Source organism: Numenius arquata, unplaced genomic scaffold (assembly GCF_964106895.1).
Source record: "Numenius arquata unplaced genomic scaffold, bNumArq3.hap1.1 HAP1_SCAFFOLD_589, whole genome shotgun sequence".
Classification (NCBI taxonomy): domain Eukaryota; kingdom Metazoa; phylum Chordata; class Aves; order Charadriiformes; family Scolopacidae; genus Numenius; species Numenius arquata.
The window spans coordinates 42431-58491 of record NW_027414559.1 but is presented as its reverse complement, the minus strand read 5'-3'; the positions used below and the strand labels follow the sequence as shown (position 1 = coordinate 58491).

Sequence of the window (16061 nt, the reverse complement as noted above, 5' to 3'; positions counted from 1 at the left end):
GCGGGACACAGGGGGTGGGGGCACAGGGGGGGCACAGGGGGTGGGGGCACAGGGGATGGGGGCTATGGGATACACGGTGGTGGTGGGGAACTTTGGCGGGACACAGGGGGTGGGGGCACAGGGGGGGCACAGGGGGTGGGGGCACAGGGGATGGAGGCTATGGGGTACACAGTGGGGGGGGAGATTTGGTGGGACACAGGGGGTGGGGGCACAGGGGGGACACAGGGGGTGGGGGCACAGGGGATGGAGGCTACGGGGTACACGGTGGGGGGGGAGCTTTGGGGGGGCACAGGGGGTGGGGGCACAGGAGATGGGGGCTATGGGATACATGGTGGTGGTGGGGAACTTTGGCGGGACACAGGGGGTGGGGGCTGTGGGGACACAGGGAGTGGGGGCTGTGGGGGGGAGGACAGAGGGGGTGGGGGCTGTGGGGGGGGGCACAGGGGATGGGGGCTGCGTGGCCCCCAGACCTGGAGGCAGTTGGAGGCGGCGAAGAGGTAGTGGAAGAGGAGGGCATCGCTGTTGACGGAGAGCAGGGCCAGCAGCCAGGCCAGGCTGGGCAGGGCCAGCACCACCACCGCCGTCTGCAGCCCGGACCTGGGGACACCGCTGTCACCCCCTGCCCGTGCCCTGCCTGCACCTCCCCCCCCTCCCCTGCCCTCACCCCCCCCCCCCGCCCGCAGCCCTGTCCCCAGCCCTGCCTGCGCCGCTGCCTCCGTGCTCCCCCGTGGGCACCGCGTCTGCCCTGCCACCCATGGGTGCCCCACATCCTTCATCTGCCCTGGCCGCCCATGGGCACCTCAGCACCCCCTGCCCCCCCCAGGGGTGTCCCTACACCCCATGGCCAGTGTCACCTATGGATGCTCCAGCTCCCTGCGTCCCCAATGCCCCCCTGAATGCCCCATCACCCCATGAACCCCTCACTCCCATGGGTGCCCCATCTCCCTGTGCCTCATCACCCATGGGTGCCTCAGCCTCCACTGCCTCCAATGGGTGCCCGAGCACCCAATGCCCCCTTGCTAGCCAGCGGCCCCCATGCCCCCTGTGACCCCCTGCCACCCATGGGTGCCCCAGCCCCCCCATGTCCCTCTGCCACTCACCCATGGCTCACCAGCACCCACTGCCCCCCTGTCACCCATGGGTGCCTCAGCCCTCCGTTCCCCCCTGCCACCCATAGGCACCCCAGCACCCAATGCCCTCCTGCCCCCCCGTGGGTGCCCCAGCCCCCCGTGCCCCCCTACCAGCCAGGGGCACCCATACACCCTGTGCCCTCCTGAATGCTCCATCACCCCATGCATCCCCTGACTCCCATGGGTGCCCCAGCTCCCTGTACCTCACCACTCATGGGTGCCCTCCATGTCCCTCTGCCACCCATCCATGACTCACCAGCACCCACTGCCCCCCTGGCACCCATAGGTGCCCCTACGCCCCATGCCCCCACCACCCATAGGCACTCCAGCACCCCCTCTGCCACCCATGGGTACCCCAGCACCCACTGCCTCCAATGGGTGCCCCAGCAACCAATGCTGCCCTGCCAGCCAGCGGCACCCATGCCCCCTGTGCCCCCATGCCACCCGTGGGTGCCCCAACACCAAATGCTCCCGGCTTCCCATGGGTGCCCCAGCTCCCTGTACCTCATCACCCATGGGTTCTCCAGCATCCCATTGCCTCCTTCCACCCATAGGCACCCCAGCACCCACTGCCCCCCTGTCACCCATGGGTGTCCCAGCCCCCCATGCCCCTGTCCCACCCATGGGTGCCCCAGCACCCACTGCCTCCAATGGGTGCCCCAGTACCCAATGTTCCCCATCTCCCATGTGTTGCCCCAGCCCCTCGTGCCCCCCTGCCACCCATGGGTGTCCCAGCCCCCCATGCCCCTGTCCCACCCACAGGTGCCCCAGCACCCACTGCCTCCAATGGGTGCCCCAGCACCCAATGCTGCCCTGCCAGCCAGGGGCACCCATGCCCCCTGGGTCCCCCTGCCACCCATGGGTGCCCCAGCCCCCTATGCCCCCCTGCCAGCCAGGGCCACTCATACAACCCCTACCTCCCATGTGTCCCCAGCACCCAATGCTCCCCACCACCCATGGGTGCCCCATCCCCCCATGGCCCCCTGCCACCCATGGGTGCCCCAGCACCCACTGCCTCCAATGGGTGCCCCAGTACCCAATGTTCCCCATCTCCCAGGGGTTGCCCCAGCCCCTTGTGCCCCCCCCGCCACCCGTGGGTGCCCCCTGCCCCCGTTACTCACGCCGTGCCCTTCTTCTCGAAGCCCTGCGGGGTGGTGCAGGTGGCCCTGGCCGCCAGCACGAGGAAGAAGATGCTGACCTGAGGGGTGAGTGGGTGGGTTGTGTGTGTGGGGGGGTGGGGTGTGTGTGGGCACCCATGGGTGCTCCCCCCCCCCCCCCAGCTAGGCCCCCCCCTCCCACCCCCGCACTCACAGCCACGGCGCAGGCGATGGGTCCCGCCAGGCTCCAGACCAGGCTGTCGTGGATGGAGAGCCAGCAGAAGTCGGGGTTGCCGTAGCCCTCGGGGTCCAGCCCCACCGCCAGCCCTGGGCACAGGCAGGGCTCAGGGGCGGGGCTGAGCCGCCGGGGGATGGGTGGGTGGGCGGGGCTAACCGCCCAGGGGCGTGGCTAAGGCAGGAGGGGCGTGGCTAAGGCAGGAGGGGCGTGGCTAAAGCGGGGCGGGGCACAGAATGGCGGGTGGATGGGGCAGGGCTGGGGAGGGGGCGCTGCTCTTGGGGGCGGGGCTATGCTGGGTGAGGGCGGGGCTATGGCCCTGGGGGCGTGTCTAAAACCGTGGGGGCGGGGTTATGCTCTTGGGGGCAGGTTTATTCCCCTGGGGGCGTGTCTAAAAAGTGGGGGCGGGGCTATGCTGGGTGAGGACAGGGCTATACCCCTGGGGGCGTGTCTAAAGAGTGTGGGTGGGGCTATGCTCTTGGGGGCGGGGCTATGGCTCTGGGGGCGTGTCTAAAGAGTGGGGCGGGGTTATTCTCTTGGGGCGGGGCTAGGGCCATGGGGGCGTGTCTATCATCTTTGGGGCGGGGCTATGGTGGATGAGGGCAGGGTTATAGCCCTGGGGGCGTGTCAAAAACCGTGGGGGGCGGGGCTATGCTCTTGGGGGAGGGGCTATACCCCTGAGGGCGTGTCTAAAGAGTGTGGGCGGGGTTATGCTTTGGGGGCGGGGCTAGGACCCTGGGGTGTGCCTGACATCTTTGGGGCAGGGCTATGGTGGATGGGGGCAGGGTTATAGTCCTGGGGGCGTGTCTAAAGAGTGGGGGCGGGTCTAAACTCCTGGGGGCGGGGCTAAAATGTTGGGGCGGGGCTGTGCCCTTGGGGGCGTGGTTATATTTGGGTGGGGCTCTCTTTGGGGCGTGGCTATGCCCTTGGGGGAGGGACTATACTCTTGGGGGCAGGTCTATATTCTTAGGGACAGGGCTGTGCTGTTGGGGGCGTGGCTATGCTCCGGGTGCGGGGCTACACATGGAAATGAGATCCCACCCCCCACAAAGCTGATTGGGGTTGTGGCTCAGGGGGCGGGGCCAAACCCTAGGATGGGGCGTGGCCACCCAGGGGGCGGAAGTAGGTGCCGGGGGGTGGTGGTGGAAGCCCCAGGGGGAGGGGCTAGGGGCAGGGGGAGGGGATAGGGGCGGGTCCAGGTGCAGTGGGCGTGTCCTCACCGGTGATGAAGGCGGGCAGCCCCCAGCCCAGGACGTGGTAGAAGCGCATGGGCCCGCGGTCGACGTGGCGGGGCTCGCTGCGGCGCCGGTAGAGGTGCAGCCCCTCCAGCAGCGCCCACCCCACGGCGCTCATGTAGAGGAACTGCAGCAGGATGGCCACCACCGTGCACGCCAGCTGCGCCGCGCACGTGTCACCACGGCCCCGCCCACGCCCTGGCACGGCCCCGCCCACATCGCAACCCCACCCACCTCTTGGCCCCGCCCACGCCCCTCTGCTACCGCACCCACCCACACCCCACCCACGCAACCAACATACACTACCCTCCCCTGGAGCCCCACCCTCTCATAAACCCCGCCCATTATAGCCACACCCCCTCCCTGTAGCTCCACCCCCACATTAGGCCCACCCCCCCAACCACCCCACCGTGAGAGCCCCACCCCGTTTGGGAGTCCCACCCCCCCTTTGATAGCCCCACCCCTTTAAAAGACCCCATGCCTTAAGAGACTCCACCCCTTTGAGAGCCCCACCCCCTTTCAGAGGCCCCACCCCTTTTGATAGCCACACCCCTTTAGAAGGCCCACCCCTTTAAAAGACCCCACCCCCTTAAGAGACCCCAGCCCTGTAACAGCCCCACCCCTTTTATAGGCCCCACCCCTTAAGAGGCCCCACCCCCTTAAGAGGCCCCACCCCTTTAATAGCCCCACCCTTTTAAAGACCCCACCCCCTTAAGGGACCCCACGCCTTTGAGAGCCCCGCCCCTTTTATAGGCCCCACCCCTTTGACAGCTCCACCCCCTTGGACCCCCTCCCCACCCTTAGGCCCAGCCCACCATGGCCCTGCCCACTTTAGCCCCGCCCATTTCACCCCCACCCTCCAGAATGCCTTTGGCGGGGGGGTGTGTCCTCATGCCCTGAGAGCCCCTCCCCCCCGTGCCCCGCCCCTTTTAGCCCCGCCCCCGGGGTGTTCTCACCGGGAGGTCGGCCTGGTTGATGCCCAGCAGGAAGACGAGCTGGGCGAGGAGGAGGGCGGTGGCGGCGTGGCGGCGGATGCTGTGGCGGTTGGAGCGCAGCCCCCGCAGCCCCCCCAGGGCCAGCACGGCCAGCAGGAGCCCCGCCAGCCCCACTCCCAGCGAGGCGTAGGTCAGCCCCGCCAGCGGCAGGATCTCCCCGTTCTGCGGCAAACCGCGGCACCGTCGGCACGTGCCCACCGTGTGCTGGGCATGTGTGCTGGGACACCCCCCAACTCCGGGGACACGACCCACCCCAACGCCCCGCCCCGGGACACCCACCCGGGGACACCCACCGGCATCCTCAGCCACTGCTGGGACACTCAACCCCCCCGGGGACACCCACCCAGGGACACCCACCAGAACCCTCAGCCACTGCTCGGACACGTACCCCCCCCGGGGACACCCACCGCCCAGGGGACACCCACCCTGGGACACCCACCGGCACCCTCAGCCACCACCAGGACACCCACCCCCCCAGGGACACCCACCGACCAGGGGACACCCACCCGCCCGGGAACACCCACCCTGGGACACCCACCAGCACCCCAAGCCACACCCCACCCTGAAACCCCGCCCCCCGAGCCACGCCCCCACACAAAGCCACTCCCCCTCCCTTCCCCCGAGCCATGCTCCCTCCCCACAGGCACACAGTAGCCCCGCCCACAACGCCACACCCACCTGGGCAACCCCGCCCCAGGGAGCCATGTCCTCCCTGCTTAGCCCCGCCCCATTGAAGCCCCGCCCTCTCTACTCAGCCCCGCCCCATTGGAGCCCCGCCCCATTGGAGCCCTGCCTTCTGTGCTCAGCGCCGCCCCCTTCCCACCTAGCCCTGCCCCAAGTTAGCCCCGCCCACTCAGCCCCGCCCCAATGAAACCACGCCCATTATTTGCCCCACCCACCCCACTCAGCTCCACCCCCATGGGCACCCACACCTCCATCGCTGACCCCACCCCACTTGACCCCTCCCCTTCTACCAAGCCCCTCCCACCTCCCCTTGTCCCCACCCCCTTAGCGCAAGCCACGCCCCCTTCCACCCCATAGCTCCGCCCCACGGGTCCCACGGGTCCCTCCACCAACCCTGTTCCCCGTGTGCCCCACGTCCCCACGCCAGGGCCCTGTCCCTGGGTCCCCCCCATGTCCTGGGTCCCCTCCCGTGTCCCTCCCAGTGTCCCCCGTGTCCCACCCCTCCGTGTCGCCCCCCCCCCCCCCAGTGTCCCCCGTGTCCCACCTCGCGGCGGGAGATGTCCATGAGGACGGCGAAGCTGGTGAGGTGGTGGCACTGGCAGCTGACGTGGCTCCGGTTGCGGAAGACGACCTCGCAGCCCCGCGCCGACCAGCCGCCCGCGCCGCCCGCCCTGCGGGACACCCTCAGCCACCACCGGGACACCCACCCCCCCGGGGACACCCACCCCACTGGGGACACCCACCCTGGGACACCCACCGGCACCCTCAGCTATGGATGGGACACCCACCCCCCCCCCGGGGACACCCACCCGGGGACACCCACCCCACTGGGGACACCCACCCTGGGACACCCACCGGCACCCTCAGCCATGGATGGGACACCCACCCCCCCCGGGGACACCCACCCCACTGGGGACACCCACCCTGGGACACCCACCGGCACCCTCAGTCACAGACGGGACACCCACCCCCCCGGGGACACCCACCCGGGGGCACCCACCCCACTGGGGACACCCACCCTGGGACACCCACCCCACTGGGGACACCCACCCTGGGACACTCGCCAGCACCCTCAGCCATGGACGGGACACCCACCCCCCCCGGGGACACCCACCCGGGGACACCCACCCCACTGGGGACACCCACCCTGGGACACTCACCCCCCCGGGGACACCCACCCCCCCAGGACACCCACTCCACTGGGGACACCCACCCCCCCGGGGACACCCACCCCCCCGGGACACCCACCCTGGGACACCCACTGGCACCCTCAGCTGCTACTGGGACACCCACCCCCCCTGGGACACCCACCCGGGGACACCCACCAGCACCCTCAGCAACAGCTGGGACACCCACCCCCCCGGGGACCCCCACTGGCAACCTCAGTCATTGCTGGGACACCCACCCCCCCGGGGATACCCACCAGCACCCTCAGCCATGGACGGGGCACCCACCCCCCCGGGGACACTCACCCCCCCGGGGACACCCACCACCCAGGGGACATCCACCGGCACCCTCAGCCACCACCAGGTCACCCACCCCCCCGGGGACACCCACCACCCAGGGACACCCACCCCACCCGGGACACCGTGCAGGGACACCCATCGCACCCACCCGGGTCCCCTCCCACCACCCACCCAGTCACTGGTACCAGAGGTGCCACCCCACACCCCTGTCCCTGTGCCACCCAGGGCTGCCCAGCACGTCCCTGTCCCCATGCCACCCACCCATGACCCCTAGGGTCCCCCCCCCCGCCACGTGCCACCCCATCCCTGCTAATTGGGCCACCCACCCTGCCCCATCCCCATGTCCCCTGTCCCCTGTCCCTTGGGGGGCGTCCCCATGTCCCCTGTCCCCCCAAGGGGGGTGTCCCCATGTCCCCTGTCCATCCAGGGGGTTGTCCCCTTGCCCCCTGTCCCAGGAGGGTGTGCCCACATCCCCTGTCCCGGGATGTGTTCCCAAGTCCCCTGACCCCGGGGGGTGTCCCCATGTCCCCTGTCCCTCCAAGAGAGGTGTCCCCAGGTCCCCTGACCCTGGGGTATGTCCCCATGTCCCCATGTCCCCATGTCCCCTGCCCCCAGGAGGGGTGTCCCCATGTCCCCATGTCCACTGTCCCCCCAGGGAGGTGTGCCCATGTCCCCTGTCCCCCCAGGGGGGTGTCTCCATGCCCTCTGTCCCAGCAGGGGTGTCCCCAGGTCCCCTGACCCTGGGGTATGTCCCCATGTCCTCATGTCCCCTGTCCCCAGGGGGGTGTCCCCAAGTCCCCTGACCCTGGGGTTATGTCCCCATGTCCCCTGTCCCCCCAGGAGGGTGTCCCCAGGGGGGTGTCCCTACGTCCCCTGTCCCAGGAGGGGTGTCCCCATGTCCCCTTTCCCCAGGAGGACACGTGTCCCCATGTCCCCTGTCCCAGGAGGGGTGTCCCCAAGTCCCCTGACCCTGGGGTTATGTCCCCATGTCCTCTGTCCCCCCAGGAGGGTGTCCCCAGGGGGATGTCCCCATGTCCCCTGCCCCCCGGATGGTGTCCCCATGTCCCCTGTCCCAGGAGGGGTGTCCCCAAGTCCCCTGACCCTGGGGTTATGTCCCCATGTCCCCTGTCCCCCCAGGAGGGTGTCCCCAGGGGGATGTCCCCATGTCCCCTGCCCCCCGGATGGTGTCCCCATGTCCCCTGTCCCCGGGGGTGTCCCCATCCCGGTGCTCACAGCAGGGAGTGGTTCCAGAAGACACAGATGGGCTTGGATCTCTCCTGCGTCTCCAGCAGCCGGAACTGGAGGGTGATGGGCTTGGCCAGTGCCCGCGGTGCCCGCGCCCCCCCCGGGTGCACGCTGATGCTCACCACCGGCGTGTTGATGACGGGGCGCTTGGGCACCCTGGGGTGCAGCAGGGTCAGGGGATGTCATCCCCCCCCCCGCCGGGCACCGGCACCCGGTCACCCTTCTGGGTGACCCCCTGCTGTGCACCCCACGGGCACCCTCTTGTCCCCCCCTGTGCCCCCACCCTTGAGCACCCCACAGTTGCCCTCCCAGCCCCCCATCTCCCAGCACCCATCCCACCTGGGGATGCCCAGGTGACACCCTTGTCCCCAGTGTCCCACCACCCCTCAGATGTCCTCCCTTGCCCTGGCAACCCCTGCCCCCCTCCCCCCCCCCCATCTCCCAGCACCCCACGGGCACCCTCCCAGCCCCCTGGGCAGCCCTGTGCCCCCACTCCTGGGCACCCCATGGGCACCCTCCTGCCCCCCCACCTCCCATCACCCCACAGTTACCCTCCCAGACCCCTGTGCCCCTCATTCTTGGTCACCCCATGGGCACCCTTCCAGTCCCCTGTGCCCCCACCTTGGGCACCCCACAGTCACCACCCCAGCCCCCCAGCACCCGTGGGCCCCCTTTCCTGTGGATGCCCAGGTGACACCCCTGTCCCCAGTGTCTCAGTACCCCACAGATGCCCTCCCTTGCCCTGGCACCCCAGGGCGCTCTCCCAGTCTCCTGTGCCCCCCTCCTCGGGTACCCAATGGGCACCCTCCTTTTGCCCCCATCCCTGGCTACCCCATGGGCATCCTTTCCTGGGGACACCCCTGGCCCCAGTGTCCCAGCACCCCACAGATGCCCTCCCTTGCCCTGGCACCCCACGGGCATCCTCCCACCACCCTGTGCCCCCCACCCTTGGGCACCCCACAGTCACCCCCCCAGCCCCCCCATCTCCCACCACCCCACAGTTACCCTCCCACCACCCTGTGCCCCACATCCTTGGTCACTCCATGGGCACCCTCCTTCTCCCCCCATCTCCCAGCACCCCACGGGCACCCTCCAAAGTCCCCTGTGCCCCCCTCCTTGGGCACCCCTCGTGCCCCCTGCCATCCCCAAATGCCCCCCATTCCCCGCCCCCCCCTCCCCCCCCCCGCTGCCCCCCTCCCGGTCACCTGAGGCTGCGCTTGTCACTGTCGTACTGCTGGGGCAGGAGCCCGGCCAGGGTGCGGTAGATGATGACACTGGCGATGGCCTGGCCCTCGCCCGCCACCGGGTGTCGCTTGTGCCGGGTCACCAGGGTCACCTCCTCAGCATCATCATCCTCCTCATCCTCCTCCTCATCCTCCTCTGCAGCCTCTTCATCCTCGCCCTCATCCTCCTCCTGCCCACCCGTGCCCTGTGGTGGCTGCCCGTGCCCAGCGGAGGGGTCTGGGGGGGGGGGGGGGGGGGGGGGGCAGGCAGGGGGTGGGCATGGGTCCCCAAACCTGCCATGGCCACATCGGGGTCCCCAGCCCTGCCAGCCCCACCCTGGGGTCCCCAAACCTGCCATGGCCACATCGGGGTCCCCAACCCTGACAGCCCCACTCTGGGGGTCCCCAGCCCTGCCAGCCCCATCCTGGGGTCCCCAATCCTGCCAGCCCCATGGCCACACCAGGGTCCCCAACCCTGCCAGCCCCATGCCAGGGTCCCCAACCATGCCAGCCAGTCCCATGGCCATATGGGGGTGCCCCCCCACAACCCATGCCAGCCAGTCCCATGGCCATATGGGGGTGCCAGCCCCACGTCCACCCTGGGGTCCCCAACCCTGCTGGCCCCACCTTGCCAGCCCCATGCCAGGGTCCCCAGCCCTGCCAGCCCCATCCTGGGGTGCCCCCCAACCCTGCCAGCCCCACCCTGGGGTCCTCAACCCTGCCAGTCCCATGGCCATCTTGGGGTCCCCCAGCACCCTGCCCACCCCCAGCTGTGCCAGCGTCCCCCCTCAACCTGTGCCAGCCTCCCCGTCCCCCTGTGCCCCCTCCCCCGGGACTCACGTCTGCCCTCAGGGGGCCGGAAGACGCTGTCGGGCAGGATGACGGTGGTCTCCAGGTCGGGGGGCTTCTCCCCCCGCAGCGCCTCGTAGCGCGGCAGCCGGGCACCCGCGAAGCTGCCCTTGTCCAGCCGGACCACCGACACCACTGCGGCACCACGGCACCATGGACCCCGCGCCAGGGACCCCCGCACCCACAGACCCCAGTACACACAGACCCCCACACCCAGGGACCCCAGTACCCACAGATCCCAGTAACCATGGACCCCGGCACCCACAAGACCCCCCGCACCCATGGACCCCCACACCCAGGGACCCCCACACCCAGGGACCCCCGCACCCACAGACCCCAGTACACACAGACCCCCACACCCAGGGACCCCAGTACCCACAGATCCCAGTAACCATGGACCCCGGCACCCACAAGACCCCCTGCACCCATGGACCCCCACACCCAGGGACCCCGGCACCCACAAGACCCCCTGCACCCATGGACCTCCACACCCAGGGACCCCCGCACCCACAGATCCCAGTACCCATGGACCCTGGCATCTACAGATCCCAGTACCCATGGACCCCCACACCCACGGAGCCTGGCACCCACAAGACCCCCCGCACCCATGGACCCTGGCACCCACAAGACGCTCTGCACCCATGGAGTCGCGCACCCATGGACCCCAGCACCCCGTGTAGCTGGCACCCACAGAGCCCCACACCCATGGACCCCCCACACCCACGGACCCAGCACTCACAGACCCCCACATATACAGCCCCCAACACCCCATGTGCCCGGCACCCACACACCCCCAACACCCACACCCCCCGGAACCCACGGATCCCAGCACCCATGGACCCCCACACCCATGGTAGGTGCCCTCTGGGCACACGTGTGTCCCCCAGGCACATGTAGAGGGGGACGCAGTACTCGTGTCCATGTCACCAGGCACACACGTGTCCCCAGGTACACACATGACCACAAGCCTGGCCACATACATGTCCCCCGAGCACACACATGTCCCCTGGGCACATGTGTGTCCCCAGATGCACCCATGCCCATGTCCCCATGTCCTTGTGCACACACACATCCCCCAGGCACACACATGTCCATGTCCCTGGGCACACACATGTCCCCCAGGCACATGTCTCCAAGCACATGCATGTCCTCATGGCACACATGTGTTCATGTCCCCAGGCACACCCATGTCCCCTGGGCACACGTGTCCCCACACACACCCATGTCCATGTCCCCAGCACACCCACACCCTTGTGCAAACACACATCCCCCAGGCACACGTATGTCCCCAGTACACACATGTCCCCTGCACACACGCATGTCCCCAGTACATCCATGTCCATGTCCCCAGCACACCCACACCCTTGTGCAAACACACATCCCCCAGGCACACGTATGTCCCCAGTACATCCATGTCCACGTCCCCAGGCACACGCATGTCCCCCGCACACACATGTCCCCCGGGCACACCCGTGTCCTCGTGCACACGCATGTCCCCCAGCTGCACACGTGTCCCAGGGTGGTGGTGGGGGTGTGTGTCCCCGCTCCTCACCGATGTTGGGGGTGACGATGGTGAAGGGGCTGAGGTACGTCTGGGGCATGTTCTGTGCCAGGGCGCTGGCGTAGTCCTCGAAGTGCTTCAGCAGCCAGGCCGTGCCCCCCTCCGTCTGCTGGATCAGCTCCCAGTGCCGCTTGTTGCTGGCGTCCAGCAGGGCACTGCCCACCCGCAGCAGGTTCTGCCGGCACGGCCAGGGGTGGGCACTGCTGTCGGGTGCCCCTCACCCTGCCGTCCGGCCACCCTCCTTCCCCCGGCACCCTCTCTCCCTCTGCAGGGCTGGGGGATCCTGGCACTGCCAGGCGGTGCCAGGTCTGCTGTACCCCCCTCGCCCCCTGCTGAGGGGCTGCCCATCACCCCGGCGTCTGGGCTTCTTCTTCAACACCCCCCCCCCCCCCCGCCATTGAGTGCCCATCACCCCAGCATCTGGGCTCCTGCACCCACCCATAAGGGTGCCCATCACCCCCATATCTGGGCTCCTGCACCAACACCCTCCCCTGTGAGGGTGCCCATCTCCCCAGCCTCTGGCCTCCTGCTCCCGCTCCAATGGGTGCCCATCACCCTGGTGTCTGGGCTCCTCCCCCCACCCATAAAGGTGCCAATCACCCCCACGTCTGGGCTCCTGCACCCACCCCTTGGTTGCCCATCACCCTGGCATCTGGGCTCCCACCCATGAGGGTGCCCATCTCTCCTGTGTCTGACGTCCTTCACCCCCCACCTCAGTTGCCCATTGCCTCAGCCTCTGGCCACCTGCACCCGCCCCTCAGTTGCCCATTGCCCCAGTGTCTGGCCCCTCAGCTCCCCCCTCAGTTGCCCATCACCCTGGCATCTGGGCTCCCACCCATGAGACTGCCCATCACCCCCATGTCTGGGGTCCTGCGCCCACCCCTCAGTTGCCCGTTGCCCCCCTGTGTCTGACCTCCTGCACCCACCCCTTGGTTGCTCATCGCCCTGGTCTTTGGCCACCTGCACCCACCCCTTGGTTGCCCATCGCCCTGGTGTCTGGGCTCCTGCACCCACCCCCCCCAACCCCTCAGTTGCCCATCACCCCTGCGTCTGACCTCCTGCACCCACTCCTCGGTTGCCCATCACCTTGGTCTTTGGCCACCTGCAACCCCCCTCAGTTGCCCATCGTCCCCCTGTCTGACCTCCTGCACCCACCCCTTGGTTGCCCATCACCTTGGCCTCTGGCCACCTGCACCCCCATCTCAGTTGCCCATCACTGTGGCCTCTGCACACCCCCCCCACCCCGGGTTGTCCCCCGGCGGTGGCACCTCTGTGAAGTGGACGTCCTGGGTGGCGGCCAGGCGGAAGCCGCGCTGAGCGCTCTCGTGGCGCAGTAGCCGCGTGGCCAGCGCGTAGGCCAGCCGCAGGTCGCTGCCGAAGTAGGTGGCCGTGCGGCCAGTGGCCTCCTGCAGCTGCAGGGCCACTCGCCGTGACTGCGCCGGGTCCAGCGCCGACTCGTTCCTTGCCAGCCGCTCCGCCTGCCGGGTGGCCGTGTCAGCCGGGGGGGGGGGGGGGGGGACACAGACAGCGGGGTGGTGGCACTTGTCCCCCAGTGTGTCCCCCCCGCCCCCGGCACTCACCCAGCGGCGCAGGGGGGCGAAAGCCAGGGAGCTGCAGTTGAAGAGGTTGGGGGGCAGCCACCCCTTGTGCTCGTCACAGTGTCTCACCGCCGTACCTGGGGGGACACACACAACACCACGGGGACACCGCGCTGTCACCACCCTGGCTCGGTGGTGTCACCACCGGCTCATCCCACCCCAGGTCCATGAGTCCACGGTGTCACCCCCTTGCCCCATCTCAGCTCTGCCACCACCACTCGACCCTCCCCCCCCCGCTCCATCTCAGCAGTGCCACCACGGTGTCACACACGCCCCCCCGCCCTATCCCACCTCTGCCACCACCATGTCACCCCCCTGTCCCATCTCAGCAGTGGCAGCGTGGTGTCACCACCCCTGCTCTGGCCTGGAGGTGACACCACTGGGTCACCCCCAAACCCCATCCCAGTTCTGCCACCGCCATGTCACCCCCCTGCCCTGGCCCAGCAGTGGCACCATGGTGTCACCACCCCTGCCCCATCCCACTTCTGCCACCACCATGTCACCCCCCTGTCCCATCCCAGCAGTGACACCGTGGTGTCACCTCCCCCTGCCATGTCCCAGTGCTGCCACCACAGCGTCAACCCCCCCTGCCCCATCCCACCTCTGCCACCACCCTGTCATTCCCCCCCCCAGCCCTGTCCCAGTGATGCCACCATGGTGTCACCCCCCCATCCCATCCCAGCAGTGCCACCATGGCATCACCCCCCTGAGCTCTGTGCCAGCAGTGCCACCACAGTGTCATGTCCCCCCCATCTCAGTGGTGCCACCGAAGTGTCACCCCCCTGTCCCCGTCCCAGCAGTGCCACTGTAGCATCACCCCCCAGCCCTGTCCCACCAGTGCCACCACGGTGCCACCCCCCCGCCCCGTCCCCATGTCCCCCCACCTACCAATGGACCCCTTGGGGCAGGGGGCAGCGGCGGGCAACCCGAAGCGTGTGCGGGGCCACCAAATGCTGGCCTCGATGGCACGGGGACAGCTGTCGTAGTTGACTGCAGGGCAAAGCAGGGTGTCATGACAGGGTGACAGCAGGTGACACAGGATGACAACAAGGTGACACAGGGTGACAACAGTGGCACTAGGTCACTGGCACCCAGGGTGACAGCAGACCAACTACAGTGTGACACAGAGCGACAGTGGGGTGACAGTAGTGGCACTCAGTTGCTGGCACCCAGGGTGAGAGCGGTGGCAGCCAGTCACTGTCACCCAGGGTGACAGCAGGGTGACAGAGGGTGACAATGGGGTGACAGTGGGGTGACAGCAGCGGTACTCAGTTGCGGGCACCCAGGGTGACAGCAAGGTGACAGTGGAGTGACAACAGGGTGACAGCAGTGACACCCAGTCACTGGCACCCAGGGTGACACAGGGTGACAGCAGGCTGACAATGGGGTGACAGCAGTGGCACCCGGTCACTGGCACCCAAGGTGACAGCAGGGTGACAATGGGGTGACAGCGGGGTGACAGCAGTGGTACTCAGTTGCGGGCACCCAGGGTGACAGCAGGGTGACAGTGGAGTGACAGCAGGGTGACAGCAGTGACACCCAGTCACTGGCACCCAGGGTGACACAGGGTGACAGCAGGCTGACAGCAGGGTGACAGTGGAGTGACAGCAGGGTGACAGCGGTGGCAGCCAGTCACTGGCACCCAGGGTGACACAGGGTGACAGCAGGCTGACAATGGGGTGACAGCAGTGGCACCCGGTCACTGGCACCCAAGGTGACAGAGGGTGACAGCAGGGTGACAATGGGGTGACAGTGGGGTGACAGCAGCGGTACTCAGTTGTGGGCACCCAGGGTGACAGCGGTGGCAGCCGGCCACTGTCACCCAGGGTGACAGCAGGGTGACAGAGGGTGACAGCGGGGTGACGGTGCCCCCAGTCCCCGCCACCCACCTTCGCAGCCGCTGGCTGTCACCTCGGCGAAGGGGTTGTCGCAGCGGTCGCAGTGGCGGCCGATGACGCCGGCCTTGCAGGGACACTGCCCGCTGGTGGCATCGCAGAGGCGCGACAGGGACCCGGTGGGGTAGCAGTCGCAGAGCAGGCAGGAGTCGCTGCCCGGCGGCCGGTAGTGGTTCTCCTGGGGGGGGGTGGTGGTAGGTGGGTGGGTGACATCATTTGGGGGGGGGGGGGTGTGTGTCACGGTCCCCTAGGGCCACCGCGGGGATGGGGCGTTGAGGACAGGGACGGGGACGGGGAGGGGAACGGGAATTGGGACGGGGACAGGGATGGGGACAGGGACAGGGATGGGGACAGGGAGAGGGACGGGAATGGGGACGGGGACGGGGACGGGGACGGGGACGGGAAGGGCAACGGGAATGGGGACAGGGACAGGGAGAGGGACGGGAATGGGGACAGTGACAGGGATGGGGACGGGGACAGGGATGGGGACAGGGAGAGGGACGGGAATGGGGACGGGGACAGGGACGGGGAGAGGGACGGGGACGGGAAGGGCAACGGGAATGGGGACGGGGACAGGGATGGGGACGGGGAGGGGAACGGGAATTGGGACGGGGACAGGGATGGGGACAGGGACGGGGACGGGGACAGGGAGAGGGACGGGAATGGGGACGGGGACAGGGACGGGGAGAGGGACGGGGACGGGAAGGGCAACAGGAATGGGGACGGGGACGGGGACGGGGATGGGGATGGGGACGGGGACAGTGACAGAGACGGTGACAGGGACAGGACGGTGACGGGGCAGGACAGGGACCCACCTTGCAGCGACACTGCAGGCATGGGGCGCTGGG

At 68.8% G+C, this 16061-nt stretch overlaps 1 protein-coding gene across 1 annotated transcript in view; it reads right to left on the bottom strand.

Moving 5' to 3' along the window:
- The window catches only part of CELSR2 (cadherin EGF LAG seven-pass G-type receptor 2), a 43982-nt gene that overhangs the window by 6352 nt on the left and 21569 nt on the right, over positions 1–16061 (bottom strand). Inside the window, exons 16-29 of the mRNA XM_074167202.1 lie at positions 15208–15391; positions 14207–14308; positions 13301–13395; positions 12989–13198; positions 11712–11895; positions 10151–10294; positions 9293–9548; positions 8076–8243; positions 5921–6047; positions 4654–4854; positions 3683–3857; positions 2442–2554; positions 2252–2328; positions 471–597 (exon numbers count right to left, since the gene is read on the bottom strand). Coding sequence (XP_074023303.1) covers positions 471–597; positions 2252–2328; positions 2442–2554; positions 3683–3857; positions 4654–4854; positions 5921–6047; positions 8076–8243; positions 9293–9548; positions 10151–10294; positions 11712–11895; positions 12989–13198; positions 13301–13395; positions 14207–14308; positions 15208–15391 — 2163 coding nt within the window. The remainder of the gene's footprint in view (positions 1–470; positions 598–2251; positions 2329–2441; positions 2555–3682; positions 3858–4653; positions 4855–5920; positions 6048–8075; positions 8244–9292; positions 9549–10150; positions 10295–11711; positions 11896–12988; positions 13199–13300; positions 13396–14206; positions 14309–15207; positions 15392–16061) is intronic.